General features: G+C 37.3%; 1 protein-coding gene across 7 annotated transcripts in view; it reads left to right on the forward strand.

Moving 5' to 3' along the window:
- Positions 1 to 7,742, forward strand: part of LOC127965891 (polypyrimidine tract-binding protein 3-like) — a 62,435-nt gene extending 54,693 nt beyond the window's left edge. For all 7 annotated transcript variants that reach the window (XM_052566596.1, XM_052566600.1, XM_052566601.1 and 4 more), the window contains one exon: positions 1,142 to 7,742. In XM_052566596.1, the coding sequence (XP_052422556.1) occupies positions 1,142 to 1,274 (133 nt within the window). In that variant the 3' untranslated portion in view covers positions 1,275 to 7,742. The remainder of the gene's footprint in view (positions 1 to 1,141) is intronic.
- Positions 7,743 to 14,094: the final 6,352 nt, after the last annotated feature.

Below are 14,094 nucleotides of genomic sequence, written 5' to 3' on the forward strand. Positions count from 1 at the left end.
ATAAGGATGAGTTTTTTAGTGAAAAAACATGAATGGAATGTTATAAACATTGTCTAAATGATCTTCTAAAAAGTGAACAGTGATTTTAAGTTTGCTTGGAAATCATTTGTAGTTAGGTGGCCCTCTAGGAGCAGAAAAGGACTTTCTTTTATATACTGTTTAAAGGGATAGTTCACCCAAAAATGAGAATTGTGTCATCATTTACTCACCTTCCACTTGTTTTAAACTTTTATGAGTTTCTTTCTTCTGTTGAACACAAAAGAAGATATTTTGAAAAATGCTGGTAACGAAATATTTGACGGTAGCCATTGGTTTACACATTATGGAAAAAGATACTATGGAAGTCAATGGCTACCCGCAACTGTTTGGTTACCAACATTCTTTACTTGAGTAAATGATGACAGAGTTTTCATTTAAGTTGTGTTTTTTGTAATATACCTTTTGTCAGCGGCTATTTGCACTGAGTGTAAACAGCAATAAAGGCTATTTACACTAAATGAAAATAGCATATTTTCTTAGCGATATATGCTATTTACATTAAGTTCATATAGCTATCGATTCTATTTACACTATGTTAAATTTTTACTACTTATTGCAAATAGTGCCAATTATCTGCACTCGGTATTGTAGTACATTGTAAAACATTATACAATATTAACTTACTGAGTGTAAATTGTCATTTTAATTCAAATTATTGAATTAATGCCACCTTATTGGGACAATAAAGCCCTCCCTATACCTATCCTATCCCTACCCGATACTTTATTTTCAACTTCTTGATTATATTCTTCATTTTCATTTAAAATAAATGCTTTTCTGATGTGATTTGAAATGTGGAAAGGGAGAAAAAAAAGATTAAAACCCAGGTCGACCGCATGAAAATGAATACGTCACATATTTTACCATCTGCACCACTTTTGGTTGTCTTTTGCAGTGTAGACTAGCAGAATCACACGTTGGTGGGCGGAGTTAACGTAAATAGCTTCAGACAACAAGGCGCTTAATAGACACTCTGATACCTTTTTTAGTTGATGGTTACCCCAAATGACAACTTTAGAGGAGTCATTAAAACGTATCTAATTGGTCCTAAATTTTAGGATCACCCAATGTCTGATTTATATTATCCATATATGATTAATAGGAAGGACCGCAAGATGGCGCTGATCCAGCTGGGTTCGGTGGAAGAAGCCATCCAGGCTCTTATTGACCTCCACAACCACGACCTGGGAGAAAACCACCATCTGCGAGTGTCCTTCTCCAAATCCACCATCTAGCAGCGCCTTCACTACAAACACACCCTTTCCCCATCCTCCCCGTTCCAGCCCTTCAACCTTCAGCAGTCTGACTGTTTCGTTCAGAGAAAAAGACTGGCTGACAAACTCAACAAAAAAAAAAACATTACAGATATTCCTGGGGTAGTTTTAGAGATTTCCAAAAAGAAAAAAAAGAAAGAAAAAAAGCAAATAAGAGACTACTGCAGAACCTTTAGACAGTCTTGAGAGTGAGTTTGTTTTACTCGCACAAAACCAGGGCTGGAGACACATGGGATATCCATGACAATGTGACGTTTCTGGGAACCTCCGTGTGGAGGAAGAAGGACTCCCTCTTTAGTCGACTGGCGAGGACTTTGTTGATGTGAAACGCGAACTTAGACGATGTGAACATTCTCAAAAAAGTCAATATTGAGGAGGAAGTTTCTTCACCGCACATTTGCCGATTACATTGGAGACTGACGCTCCTGTAGCCCAATGGCCTTGATACCCCAGACCTAAGTGAGGGCAGAGTCTCCTCTGTGCCTCCCCCAAAAAACCAACACCTTCATTCTCATTGGCTGTTTCAACGGAGCGCCCCATTTCCCGTGGGATGTGTTGAACACACGGTCACTGTTTGAATGTCACTGACGTCATCATCAAGGTGCTGCTGGAAAAAATCAAATCTGTAGCGACGGCCTCGACCAATGGGCTTGTCCTTTTTCTTCAGAGTAGCATTAAAACAAGAGTGCTATGGATTCAAGAATGAGTGCATTTAAAATTTGCAGCTGTTTCGGCTTACAAACCTTTTGTTTCTCGGCACTTTGATCGCTTTGAGTTGAAGACAGGCACCGTGGGGAATGTTTGGCATCCTCATATCTGTTTACTGTGCAAAGATGTATAGCCAGATGGTAGATAGTGAATGGCGTGATTTGTTTTTTTCTTGTTTAATGAAAATTTTATATTGGACAGACCGGCCTTTCGTGGGCTCTCTGCACCTGCAATGCTGTCAAGAACTTGTTTGTGCAATGGCGCGATGTCATTGTCCAGTCGATCGGGTTCCTCTGAACCGGGGCGAACATTTTCAAACATTCTCGATCATTCCGGAAAACTTACGGCCAGCTGTCAACTTTACTGGAACGCTCCAATCAGCAACGCCCAGCCTGATAATAGGCTCCGCCTCCTAAGTGAAATTCCCAATGTGAATGGTATAGCCCGTGATCTCGATGGGAAATTGATGATTTCCTCCATTCTGTTCCCCTTCTTGCTCTCAGTTGAGTCTTTTCCTTTCGTTCTTCATGTTTTCCATCTTTCCACACGGGCAGAAGGTTCTGTGCTCGTTACTCAGTTTTTTCACTCCTCTGCTCTGGTCACAGGTGTGAGAGTTTGAAGCCATGGGCTCTGTAGAAACTGTAGTGAAGCCCATTGAGTCACAGCAAAAAAAAGAGGGCGGCACTCTCTTTTGCCTTGCAGTCCCACACTAAATGCCTCTGCATCTGACCAAACCAAATATTTAAGCAAAGAATCTGAATGATATGGAGATGCCAACTAGTTTCCAAAACCTAGCGAGTTCCTGCATAGGCAGCTGCCTTCTAATGCTGCATATTAATTGCCATGAAAGGCCACAAGGGACTAATCTGAACTGACTGATCTTCACAGGAAACCCGCCTCCAATAGAGTCCAGGCCAGAAGTTTGCTTCGAGAGGTGGAGACGATAAACTGAGTCTGGATCATTGGGAAGCTGATAATGCAGTAGAAAATAAAAAGAACCCATAGTTATCTACGTTAGATGTGGCACTATTTCTGATGTAATCTGTGCTTTTGCACAACTTCTGACAAAAAGACTAATGGACAAATTTGGCTTTATTTACTATAGACAGTCTAGAAATGTCGCAATGCACTGCGACAAATATCACACACTATGTAAATGTAAAAATACATAGAAAGTGCTCAATATTTACTTGTGCTTTATGTTTATACACCGGTATTGCAACATTAGCTTAGCTACATGCTAATGTCAAACTCCTGAATCGGTTGATTTGGTTAATTTTAGAGTATTCGGCCTCATACGAAACATCAACACTGCAGTCAAAATAATACATTTTTAATCAAACAATTTTTGTTTTCTGTATTCAGGAAGTTTATTCCTAATCGACATTTGCCTTGATTCGCCCGCAATATTGAATGAGCTTCCCAGTGCTTTCTGGGAATGCCTTATCCACAAAAGATACATGCAATGCTGCCTTAGATTTTGGCCAAAATTAGATATCTTAGAAGGCTGGAACAGCCTTTGTGCTGGGAGCATGCTTGTGATGCCTTAAAATGCTGTCTAAGTAGATAGCTCACTGGGTTTTGGAACATGGCAATGGTGTGCACATACAGAAGCTGATTCTATATGTAAGCGCTTAGTTAGTACTAGTGTATTATTACCTGTTTTATCAGGATTCTTTCATATATGATGATATATGATGACTCCCTTGTGCGTACGAGCAAGGCACTGTCTCATTTAGTGAAAAATTGGCCTTAACATTCCAAGGAAGGTCACCGAAGACCTGTTGAGTAGCAACTAAAGGGAGCAGCTTCTGTGCATGTGCACTAAATCCTCTTTTAATGTCCGTTTGAGTCACAGTTATGAAATAAATCAAGAATGTTCATGCAAGGCAAGGGACAGTGACTTTTTTTTGTCTTTGACTGATGTCACCTGAAGCGATTCGAAAGTTCGCTTTCACTTCTCAAAAGAAATTGAATTTTGTTGAAGTTTACAGTTTCAAAGCAAAACTATTCAGGTCTATATATCTTAAGGATTGTCAAGATTTTTTGAGAAAAAAAAAAGTTACTTATTTTTGGTAATTTGTTCTTTTTTATGGAAGAGTAAAAAAAAAAATCAAATTTGAAACCTCATCGGGTTTTTGTACCACTATAATCATTCAAGAAATCATGGTGAAAAGTGAAAAAAAAACAAAAAAAAAAACATTTACTGTGTATTTACCTAATTTCTTATTACGTGCCTTATTATGTGTTCATAATCAAATAGGTTTTAGAAATTTTACCTAAAATATCGTATGTACTATTTTGTGGGATTGGTGAGAGGGTTGATTTATTTTGATCTTGATTAATTTTTTTTTTTTTTTTTTTTTTTTTTTTGTGTAGCTCTTATAGATGTGCATTTTGTGGGGACTCAGTACCATGTGGTCTTAATATGATATGAGATGTAAGTTATGATGTATGGTGCTGTGAATGCTCTCATTAGAAAAATGAACGGTGAACTCAGCGATGTTCAGAGCATGCTGTGGGTCTCTATTCTCCCTTGCTTTGTGTGTGTGTGTGTGTGTGTGCGTGCACGCGTGTTTGTGTGTGTGTGTGCGTGCGTGTGTGTACATATGTATGCTATATCCGCGTACTATTGTTACATAATTTTACAAAAAAAAATTCCTCAATCTCTGATATAAATATTTCACACTCAAAGACAGAGGTTGCTGTAAGCTTGCATATTGTTCTGATTAAATTGTATGAATTTGAGCTGTTATGAGCACATCTGTGAAGATTTTATTTTCTATGTGATCATACTTTTTTTGCCAGAATAATGCTTAAATGGGCAAAAAAAACAAACATTAAAAGTATCCACCCAAGTTATTTCTAGAGAAGTGGTCGACCGATATATCGGCCGATATTTGGCCTTTTTATTTTTGTTTACCCGATATTTCAGACTTTTATTTTGACGGCGTATGGGACATTTATTCTTACAGCGCTGAGAACGTCAGTGCCTAAACGCACACAGCTCCTGTTCTCCATCTTCGTTAGTTTACCGTCTCTGTTCAACATTTCTGACTAATAAATTATGACACAGTAGCATACTAAACAGTATTATAGTGTTTGCTTTTCTATTATTGGTAACAGAAAAGCAAACACTATAATACTTCCTCATCAAACATCAGCAAATACACATTTAATTTAAACTAAAGTCTTTTGAGTATGCAGTACATTTTACTAACCTTGCAAAATGTATTGCATTCAGCTGTTAGATCTTTTGAATTCAATTTGCATTTGTTGACTGCATAAAAAAATTACCATCTAATTAAAAGTATTTTTTTTACAGATTTAAATTTTTTTCATATTTATTATTTTTCAAATTCAGTAAATTTTATGTAAAATAAATATAAATTAAATTTTAGCAATTGTTATGCATGTGTTTTTACAATCTTTAAATGAAATAGTGTGGTGATATATCGGCTTTATATCGGCCATCAAAAAAATCTATATGGGTCGACCACTAATCTTGAGACTTGGAGGTGGGCTCTTTTTACTTTGGGCCAGTAAGTAACCACCTAGCAACCACCAGATCACCCTAGTAACCGCATAGCAACACATTAAAATCACTCTGAACATCTCAGCAACCATATAGCAACATTCTGGCAACCTCCCATAAACCATAATGCAATGCCGGTGAGTTTTTCCACAGGAAGGACCACTCAGAAATCAATATCTGCCAGTGTGGACTATATCATACAGTGTGATCTGCTTGATATCATCTCTGTTCTGTTTTTCTAATATGATTACGAAACTCCTAATACATACGATCAGTCTAAATTTGTCTCGAAACGAACGCACAGAGACCCAGAAGCCCACAGCATTCGCTCTAAGTGTTCAGGTCTGCCTTCATCATTTTGCTATGGAGTGATGCTGATGTCTGAGACCTCCGCCTGTGTGTTTTGGAGTTGTGTCTTATTTACTGTATCTTGTTATTGATTTATTTTAGGGTTTTGGCCTGTTTCGTTCTCGCTCTGTTGTGATACTTTTTGTTCTTTTTTGGGGGGGTTTGTTGATTTTCTTTATTAAGAGTGTGAAAACTGGTTCAAGATTGTTGTCTGTCACTCTGCCTCTTCACAAAAGCAGATCTGGGTCTGTAACGTCCACCGATGTGTGTGAACGGGGACGAGAGCGATCGCTAGAGGTCAGGTCCGTCAGAAGCGCTCGGAAGCCGAAATATACAGTTGCGCAAGCAGAAAGTCGATCTGCTTCCAGCTGCGATGCTTTTTATTTATCAACAGGAGAAAAGCCAGACTCCATAAACGTGTCACTGAAATCACAAGAAGTCATTCGTTTTTGTTTCTCGAAGCGTAACATTTTCCAACCACGTCTTGACTCAGGCAACAACTTTCTGCTGTGTTGTAAGACATTTTCTCGTCGATATCCGCGCTCACTCGAACAGTTACACACGTGTATGGTTTTCTCCAGGTTTTTTACTGAAAAAGTCACAAATAATGCAGGACCAAAGTTTATGTGCCTTTCATCTAGCTTATTTGTAACTTATTTCCTGGCTGTATATCAGAAACCAACAAACGTCTTGTATTTTCCACTCTCGATCATGTCTATTCTGTTAGTTTCCCTCAGAAAGGTCAAGCCATATCCTTTCCCCCGTCAAACGAAACTCATTTGCGATTCTGAATGTGTTACCAGGCCCTTATGGATTCATTCGAACCGCCTTTCGCTTTCAGTATTTCACGAACTGCTCCGGATAGACACCACGATCTGTAAAACCGATAAGCAGTCACACTTTTTACTGATATCGTCATTGATTCCATTAAAAAGCTTTACTCCGAAACATACGAGATCCTAACGACAAACCAACCACTGAAACCAAAGGACTTGATTAAATTGGAACTGAAGCAGCACTGTTCAGACTGAAATATTTTATCGCTTTATTACGATGCAATTGACCCTTACGATCTAAACTTTAAATTTCAGACATAATGCTTTCTATTTTCTTCTCATTACTAAATTTATGGGCTTTAATTATGCTAATTAAACGGTCTAATTTGCATTAAAGGGAGGGGCTAGACTAAGTCAGTGTACTGAGGTGTCGCTCAAGCACAGCGCACATACAGAAGTGCCCGAGTTGATCTCAGGATGCTTCGACACGCAATGATACACCTAATTTATAGTTTTTATGAATGTTTCACTACCAAAAGGAAACAAATGCTGTACATGTGTGTTCCCTTATTGTTTTATTTTATTTAATTTTTTAACCTGGCCAAAAAATGGTTTCGGGGAACAAGATACACACACACACACCAATATGAACTGGTTTTTATATTTATGGAAGTTAACATTAAAACACAATTTGTCTTCTGTATTTTGATATCATACCAGTACCAGCTTTCATTTGTAAAGCCGTTTATGTGACTTGTGGGAATTGGGGAGAGACATGAGCGTATCCAGTTTATGAGTTTGATGTAATAAATGCAAATAGAAGAAACTATTAAAGAAACATATTTTCTAATTTTTGCAGTGCATGATTGAGTGGAGATTTTCTTTTGTATTTGTTTTTTTTTTGTAGAAAGCTTTTCTTTTTCTGTTTTGAATGGCTTATTATTATGCATACTCATTATTAGAGTTATTATTCTTATTATTACCTACCCTGCTGACGTTTTTCCTAATCAACTTTAATTGTAGCATGCCTTGAATAAATGTCATGACATCTGTACTTTCCTACGTCCTCTGCGTCTTCATGTCTTTCCTTCCAGATTTGTCTTTAATTGAGCAGATTTCCTTCCGTGTTCAGTGCTCAGCAAACACAGTCGTGCTTCTTCAGTGTCTGTATCTGAAGAGAGTATGGTCTGTGTTTGTAGGAGGACTGGAATGGTTGTAACTTTCCTCCTCCTTTAACCTCTTCTGCTTTTACTAACTCACTCCGCTATCTGCTGCTTTGTCTAAAGCTGCTCGGATTAAAAGAATAGTTCACCCAAAAAATGAAATATTGTTAATTTACTCACCATAAGGCTATCTGAGATGTGTGACTTTTTTCTTGAGTAGAACATTAAAGATGATGTTTATTTGAAACTCTGGTTAGTGATTCATAAAATGCAAATCAACGCTACCATTATTTTGAGAGTAAAAAAAAAAAAAAAACAGGCAACAAAATGAATACCCCTGTCTCCTGATGATTTATTGAAGTCATATGAAGTGAAACAGTCGGTCTGAGCAAGAAACTATAACCTTATTCTTCCCGTAAAAAAATTTCAGGGTCTTGCTTCCAGACATGTTTGCTTCCAAACTTTTCTTAGCTGTTACAAAACCATTCATTTTGTTGCTTGATATTGCAAGTTGGTATGTGTTCTGTATAGACCGTATAAAAACACGTCATCTGTAGATTTCTGAACAATGTTTTTGAAGCTCAAAGTGGGCGGAGCCATCTTGGCAGCACATCACTCCCAGATAATCAAAAATGGGCAAAGAGGCGGGAGCTGGTTGCTGAAGCCACGCCCACCTAGCTCAACAGTTGTGACCGCAGTGGCAATCCACCTGTCACTCAAGTGGCCACGCCGCCACGCCCTTAATTATGCATAACTTTAATATTATTTAAACAGATGAATTATAAAGAAATGTACCCCCTCAGTTTTTTTTACTTTTTGGATAACTTTGATAAAAAGGTGATATAATACAAATAATAATTTTATAAATGTATATAATAATAAAAATTAAATACAAATATGAAAAACTTTCGAGGATTTACGATACTGATGACCATTAAACGCGTCATCACAGTCTTGTGGAAAGGGCCCATAAGATGAATATACAACATTACCTGTAAGCCTCAGACAAAAGGTCCAGAGTGATATCTAGGTCACAAACGACTCATTCTTTTGAACTGGTTCCCAGCTCTTCCCAGCACACAAGTTTGTTTCTCATTGTTTATGTGAAATGACATGAAAAATATCCATGTTTCACATCATTATTGGGTGGTTTAATAATAGATTTCATACATCATTGTGTGATTGCGTAAATCACCAATTCATTGAAACAAACCTGAAAGAACCAGATCACGGAAAAGAATCAGACTTGCCAGACTTTTTATTACTGTTCTGCTGATGGAAAAAAAAATGTTGATCATTATGACCTGATGGTGAGTAAATTAACAGCAAATTTAATATTTTGGGTTAGCTATCCCTTTAACTCTGGACAGGAACGTATTACAAAAGAAAAGGTTCACTCAGAAATCCGAACTTCAGCCTTTCATTTCTCCAAACCTTTTCTTTTGTGTTCCCCAGAAGAAAGTAAGTCACACAGGTTTGGCAGGACTTGAGGGGAAAAGACAGAACTTTTATTTTATGCTGAAGTATCCCTTTAAGGCATTTAGCAAAACTGCTAAACAGTGCTTTATCGTCGTGGTACACACTTGGCGAGCCTGTCATCTGGAACACAACCTGGTAAGAAAACAGTGCGTTATTATACTCTGATGTAACCTTTCAGGACTTGTTTACTACTTCTGCGATCAGGAAGTAGGCTGATGTTGTATTATAAAGCAGAGAATGTAAGTTAATGATTAAACAAACACACATGATGGGGCCGAGTTGATTGTGTGACTTACAATGCAAGTTTCCAAAAGAGCAAAGAAATCAATGTTGAACAAAAGTGCCAACTCAAATGAACTGAAATTAAGTAGGCTAATTTACTTTGACTTGTCATTTGATTGAACTGCCAGAAGTAAAGATATTTTCTCAAATGACAAACTTTATTTCAAAATAATTAAAACTCTACTTATTACATGATAACGATGGGATAATGTGATTAATAGTGTAACGATCATAACAACAATGTAGCATACTGGTTAAAACGTTACAGTTGGATACAACTTAAATATCATATATGTTTTAATACAATTCTATAATATAATTAAGTTGTTTTAACAATTCTATATCACACAACAGGAGTCTTTATCCGCTCGTGTGAGGTTATGAGAGTAGACCACTAGATGGCAGCAGAACACACACACTCATTCCGGCCAATTAGGGAAGATTAATGAAATTACTTTTATAAAATGACTTACACTTGCATTTTACACAAAACAATTTGGTGTATCTGCTTACGCTATCTGCAATTAGTTAAATGCTGCGTTATACTAAGTGCATTGTTTTCTCATAAGATTATCCTCAAAGAACAGACCTGAGTTTATTTATTATTTAATAATATTTATAAAAATAATAGTAATAATGATTAAAAAAAATTTTAAGAATGCAGTTTATAAATACTCTCACTTGAATACACGTCAGCATGATTATAATAAATTAAATGGGATTCTTTTTTTTAAGCATGAAGAAAATATTATTTATAAAATCTAAATTAATTATATATATATATATAAATAAGATTATTATTTGATATTTTTTAAAGAAATTAATACTTTTACTACAGCATTACAGACTTTTTAATTGGTAGTGTATTTTAAAATGTTTTTAAAAAATGTAGTTTAATTAATAAATATATATAAAACTTCTGTCCCTGAGTTAAATTCATGTGAACCAACCAAAACATGAAAAATAAAAATTAAAAGATGAAACAATATAACAGAAATGATCCCTGTGGACGCTCATGGCAGTGTATCAAAATCAGAAGTCATTCTGTTACTATTATGGTATTATGGCTCTTTTTTGATATTAAAGCTTGGAATCACCATCCACTTTCATTGTGTGGAAAAGAGCAGCTAAGACATTCTTCAAAATCACTCCTTTTACATAAGCGGGCGAGGAAATGGTGACAAAAGAGGTCATTTGTGGGTGAGCCATGCCTTCAGGAAGTGATGATTCTGCCTGCAGTGAGATCGTTTAACTGTCTGCTCAGAAGTGTGTGTACGGCTGGCAGTCATGTGTTGTTCAGCTGATAGTGTGTGCAGCTGCAGGAGACGGCGCTGTAAAGGAGCAGTCTTATCTGACACAAGCCATCCAGCCCTAATTACAGTGACACATTGCTACAGCAGATGGCTCAGTGGGACTGCCAGTGTCCAACACACATGCCAGCTCAGATTTCTCACTCCCCGCTGAAGACAGTCGCCAGATGAGACAAAGATACCTCTCTTTGTGTGTGTGTGAGTGTAAGCCACACCCAGATTGCATTACCTCTGCCTTTGTCTGAAGCCTCACCTGTTCTTATCCTAGCTGAGATCCAAACAGGCATTCAGCGTACTCATGTGCTGACAGAATATGAACATTACGAGGAAAAATGAGAACAATGCAACGAGGTATTCGGACACTAACAGTTAGTTTACAAACACGGACTTGTTTTGTTTGAACTAGAACTTGAACTAGATTAATCACAAAATCAGCGAAAAAAAAAAAAAAAGGAATTTTTAAAATAAATACTACCGATAAAAATTGTAGCAAGTAATTAACAATAGTTACAAATTTAATTTAGAAAAAAATAAAATGAAAAGGAAATTAATAGATTATAAACCAAACTAATTAAATTGCAAAATAAAATGTACATTTAAATTAAATCAATAAATATATTATAATATATATATATATATACTATTATACTTAAAAGTACTTAAAAATAAACTGAAAAATAAAATGTAAATTTGACAATTAAATTAAAAGACTTTAATAACGATTTAATTACATAAGAAGTAATATGATTAAATTATATAAATGTTTTATTTAATAAAATGTAGTTATAGTACCTTTTGGCAACAGTTAATACATATATATTAAAAATTAAAATTAAAAAGTAATTAAACTAAATTAAAAACTAATTTAAAAATAAATAAATACATCTCCAGTGAGAACCATTAAATAACTCTGAAAATAAAAACAGTTTAACCCAAAAATGATATGTAAAAAATTATAGCCTGAATGCACTGTAAGTCGCTTTGGATAAAAGCGTCTGCTAAATGCATACATTTAATTTAATTTAATTTAAAAAGACATGAGCTTCGGCAAATACTAAAGGTCAAATTATATTTGTTTGTCAAGATAGTGGCTTTATTCAAACTGCCATACAAGCATGGCATACTTCCTGAATACTCCACTGTATACATGTTTATCCTGTTTGTTTGTTTAACCATAACAAACATTTGCATACTTTAAGTATACTTGCTGCAGAAATGGTGGGAATCGTGTGGGAGCATGTTGTGCAACTTTACAAAACAGGGTTAATCCTCATAGCAGTGAAACTAAGGTGACATGTGAGCACGTAGCCCTAGATTCCTTACATTTTTATTCTGTTAATAGGCAGAGGAAAACTACTAGTGCCATACATCCCATGACCTCCATGAGCTCGAAGACATCATGTGAAAGTCATTCCCTCTGAAGCAGCGGCCAAGACCCAAAACCCCATTCATTCACATTACACAAGTACTTCTGCTGAATATTCTCGCACTGGTGGAAACCACACATGCGTCACATCCGTGCATCATAGGAGTGAAAGTCTGTGCATTGCAACAGAGGTATTTCATTTGAAACCTTAGAGTAGATAAAGTTGAATATGCATTTGCATTTGATCACTTGTCAATGGCGAGTGAAACACATCAATGCTTATCCCTGTAACTCACAAGAGCCCCCTGAATGTGGAGCGTTTGTGCCGGTGCTGATGTTGCACTAGCGTGCCACTGATACACTGCTGTTAATTAGCTGCACGGTTTTTCAAGGATGTGTGGATGAGGAGAAATTGGTTTGAAATGAGACCTACCCTGCACGAGGGCTTCAGAGGGGTGTGAAAACCGATCCAGCCTTCTGGAAAGTAATTGAACCCACCGACTCGAGAGCAGTTGATGATGGAGGTTTATGCTTTGGCACACGTCTGTCACCGAACACAAGTGATTCTTTGGTCGCATAATCCTTGCGACACACAACTGAGCACACAACGATATTTCCGAATTGCTGACAAACGGGCAGACAGATAGATCTTTCTTTCTTTCTGTGTGACAGACAGATCCTCTTGTTTTGAGATTGACTGTATTTCTTAGCCAGGGCTTTTCTGGATCACGTCCCTTAATCTTAAGAGTGTGCTGATTGGATGATGGGACGAGTCCAACAAAGAGAAGCATTCATGGATAGAGGAAGCTGTCGAGCCATACTCAGACACTTCAGCTCCAGCTCTGTGCCCTGAGACCAGGAGCAGACGCTTAAGTGAAACGGCTATTTTCTTGCAGCAGACCGTCAGGACGGGGTGTGTTCATCCAGCAGTGCCGAGAGGAGAGTTGTTCTGTATGTTTGGAAGCTCACAGTCAATTATGCAATAACCAGTTTAGTGAACAATTACACACCCTCAGATTTATTTAGAGAGCGGTTACATGTGGAGAACTGACGAAGCTCTTAAGATAACATTGATAAGGTTTGTTTTGATCCTAGTTCGCTACCGAGTTGCAACTTTCGCTAGAATCTTTGAGTTATTTATAGAAATTTCCTAGACGACTTCGGTCACTGCGTAATAGAGGTGGAGCATTATGATTGCTGGCCTTTTGTCAGTGATCTGAAGTGTTTATTCACAGGGCCGAACACAACTGCCTTGACACCGCGATGAATAAGCCTATCGTTGACCGTTAAGAGAAGATAAATGTTTTGGAAAAATGTGGTTGTGCAACTGAATCCCCACACGCCTTTACACACACAGTATCAACAATGGCAGGAAACAATCCTTAGACTTGCAGGAGGAATTAAGCCATATCTAGAGAACAGAATATCAACGAAACTAGGGTGGGGACACTTTCAGACTAGTGAGCCACCCAAAACACCCTGGGAGACACCTTAGCATTGCAATGACAACAGCTGTATCATAACACACTAGTAACCTTCCACAACACTCTCTCTAATTACCATTATGAGCACCTTCAGAGCCCAACTGCATGGCAATGGCCTACCAACCACCCATAAGACCAGAAGACCTTAACAGCCACAGATAAGCAATGGAAAACAACATTGGTGGCAACTCTACCAATGTTAACAGAGTCCTCTGCACAATCTGACTTTGCTGCAGCCTGGGACTGAACTGTTGGTTTCGTCTGGTCAGAGGAGAACTGGCCCCCCGACTGAGCCTGGTTTCTGTATTGCAAAATCCCTATTGAATAGTA

This window comes from Carassius gibelio, chromosome B10, assembly GCF_023724105.1.
Source record: "Carassius gibelio isolate Cgi1373 ecotype wild population from Czech Republic chromosome B10, carGib1.2-hapl.c, whole genome shotgun sequence".
Taxonomy (NCBI): Eukaryota; Metazoa; Chordata; class Actinopteri; order Cypriniformes; family Cyprinidae; genus Carassius; species Carassius gibelio.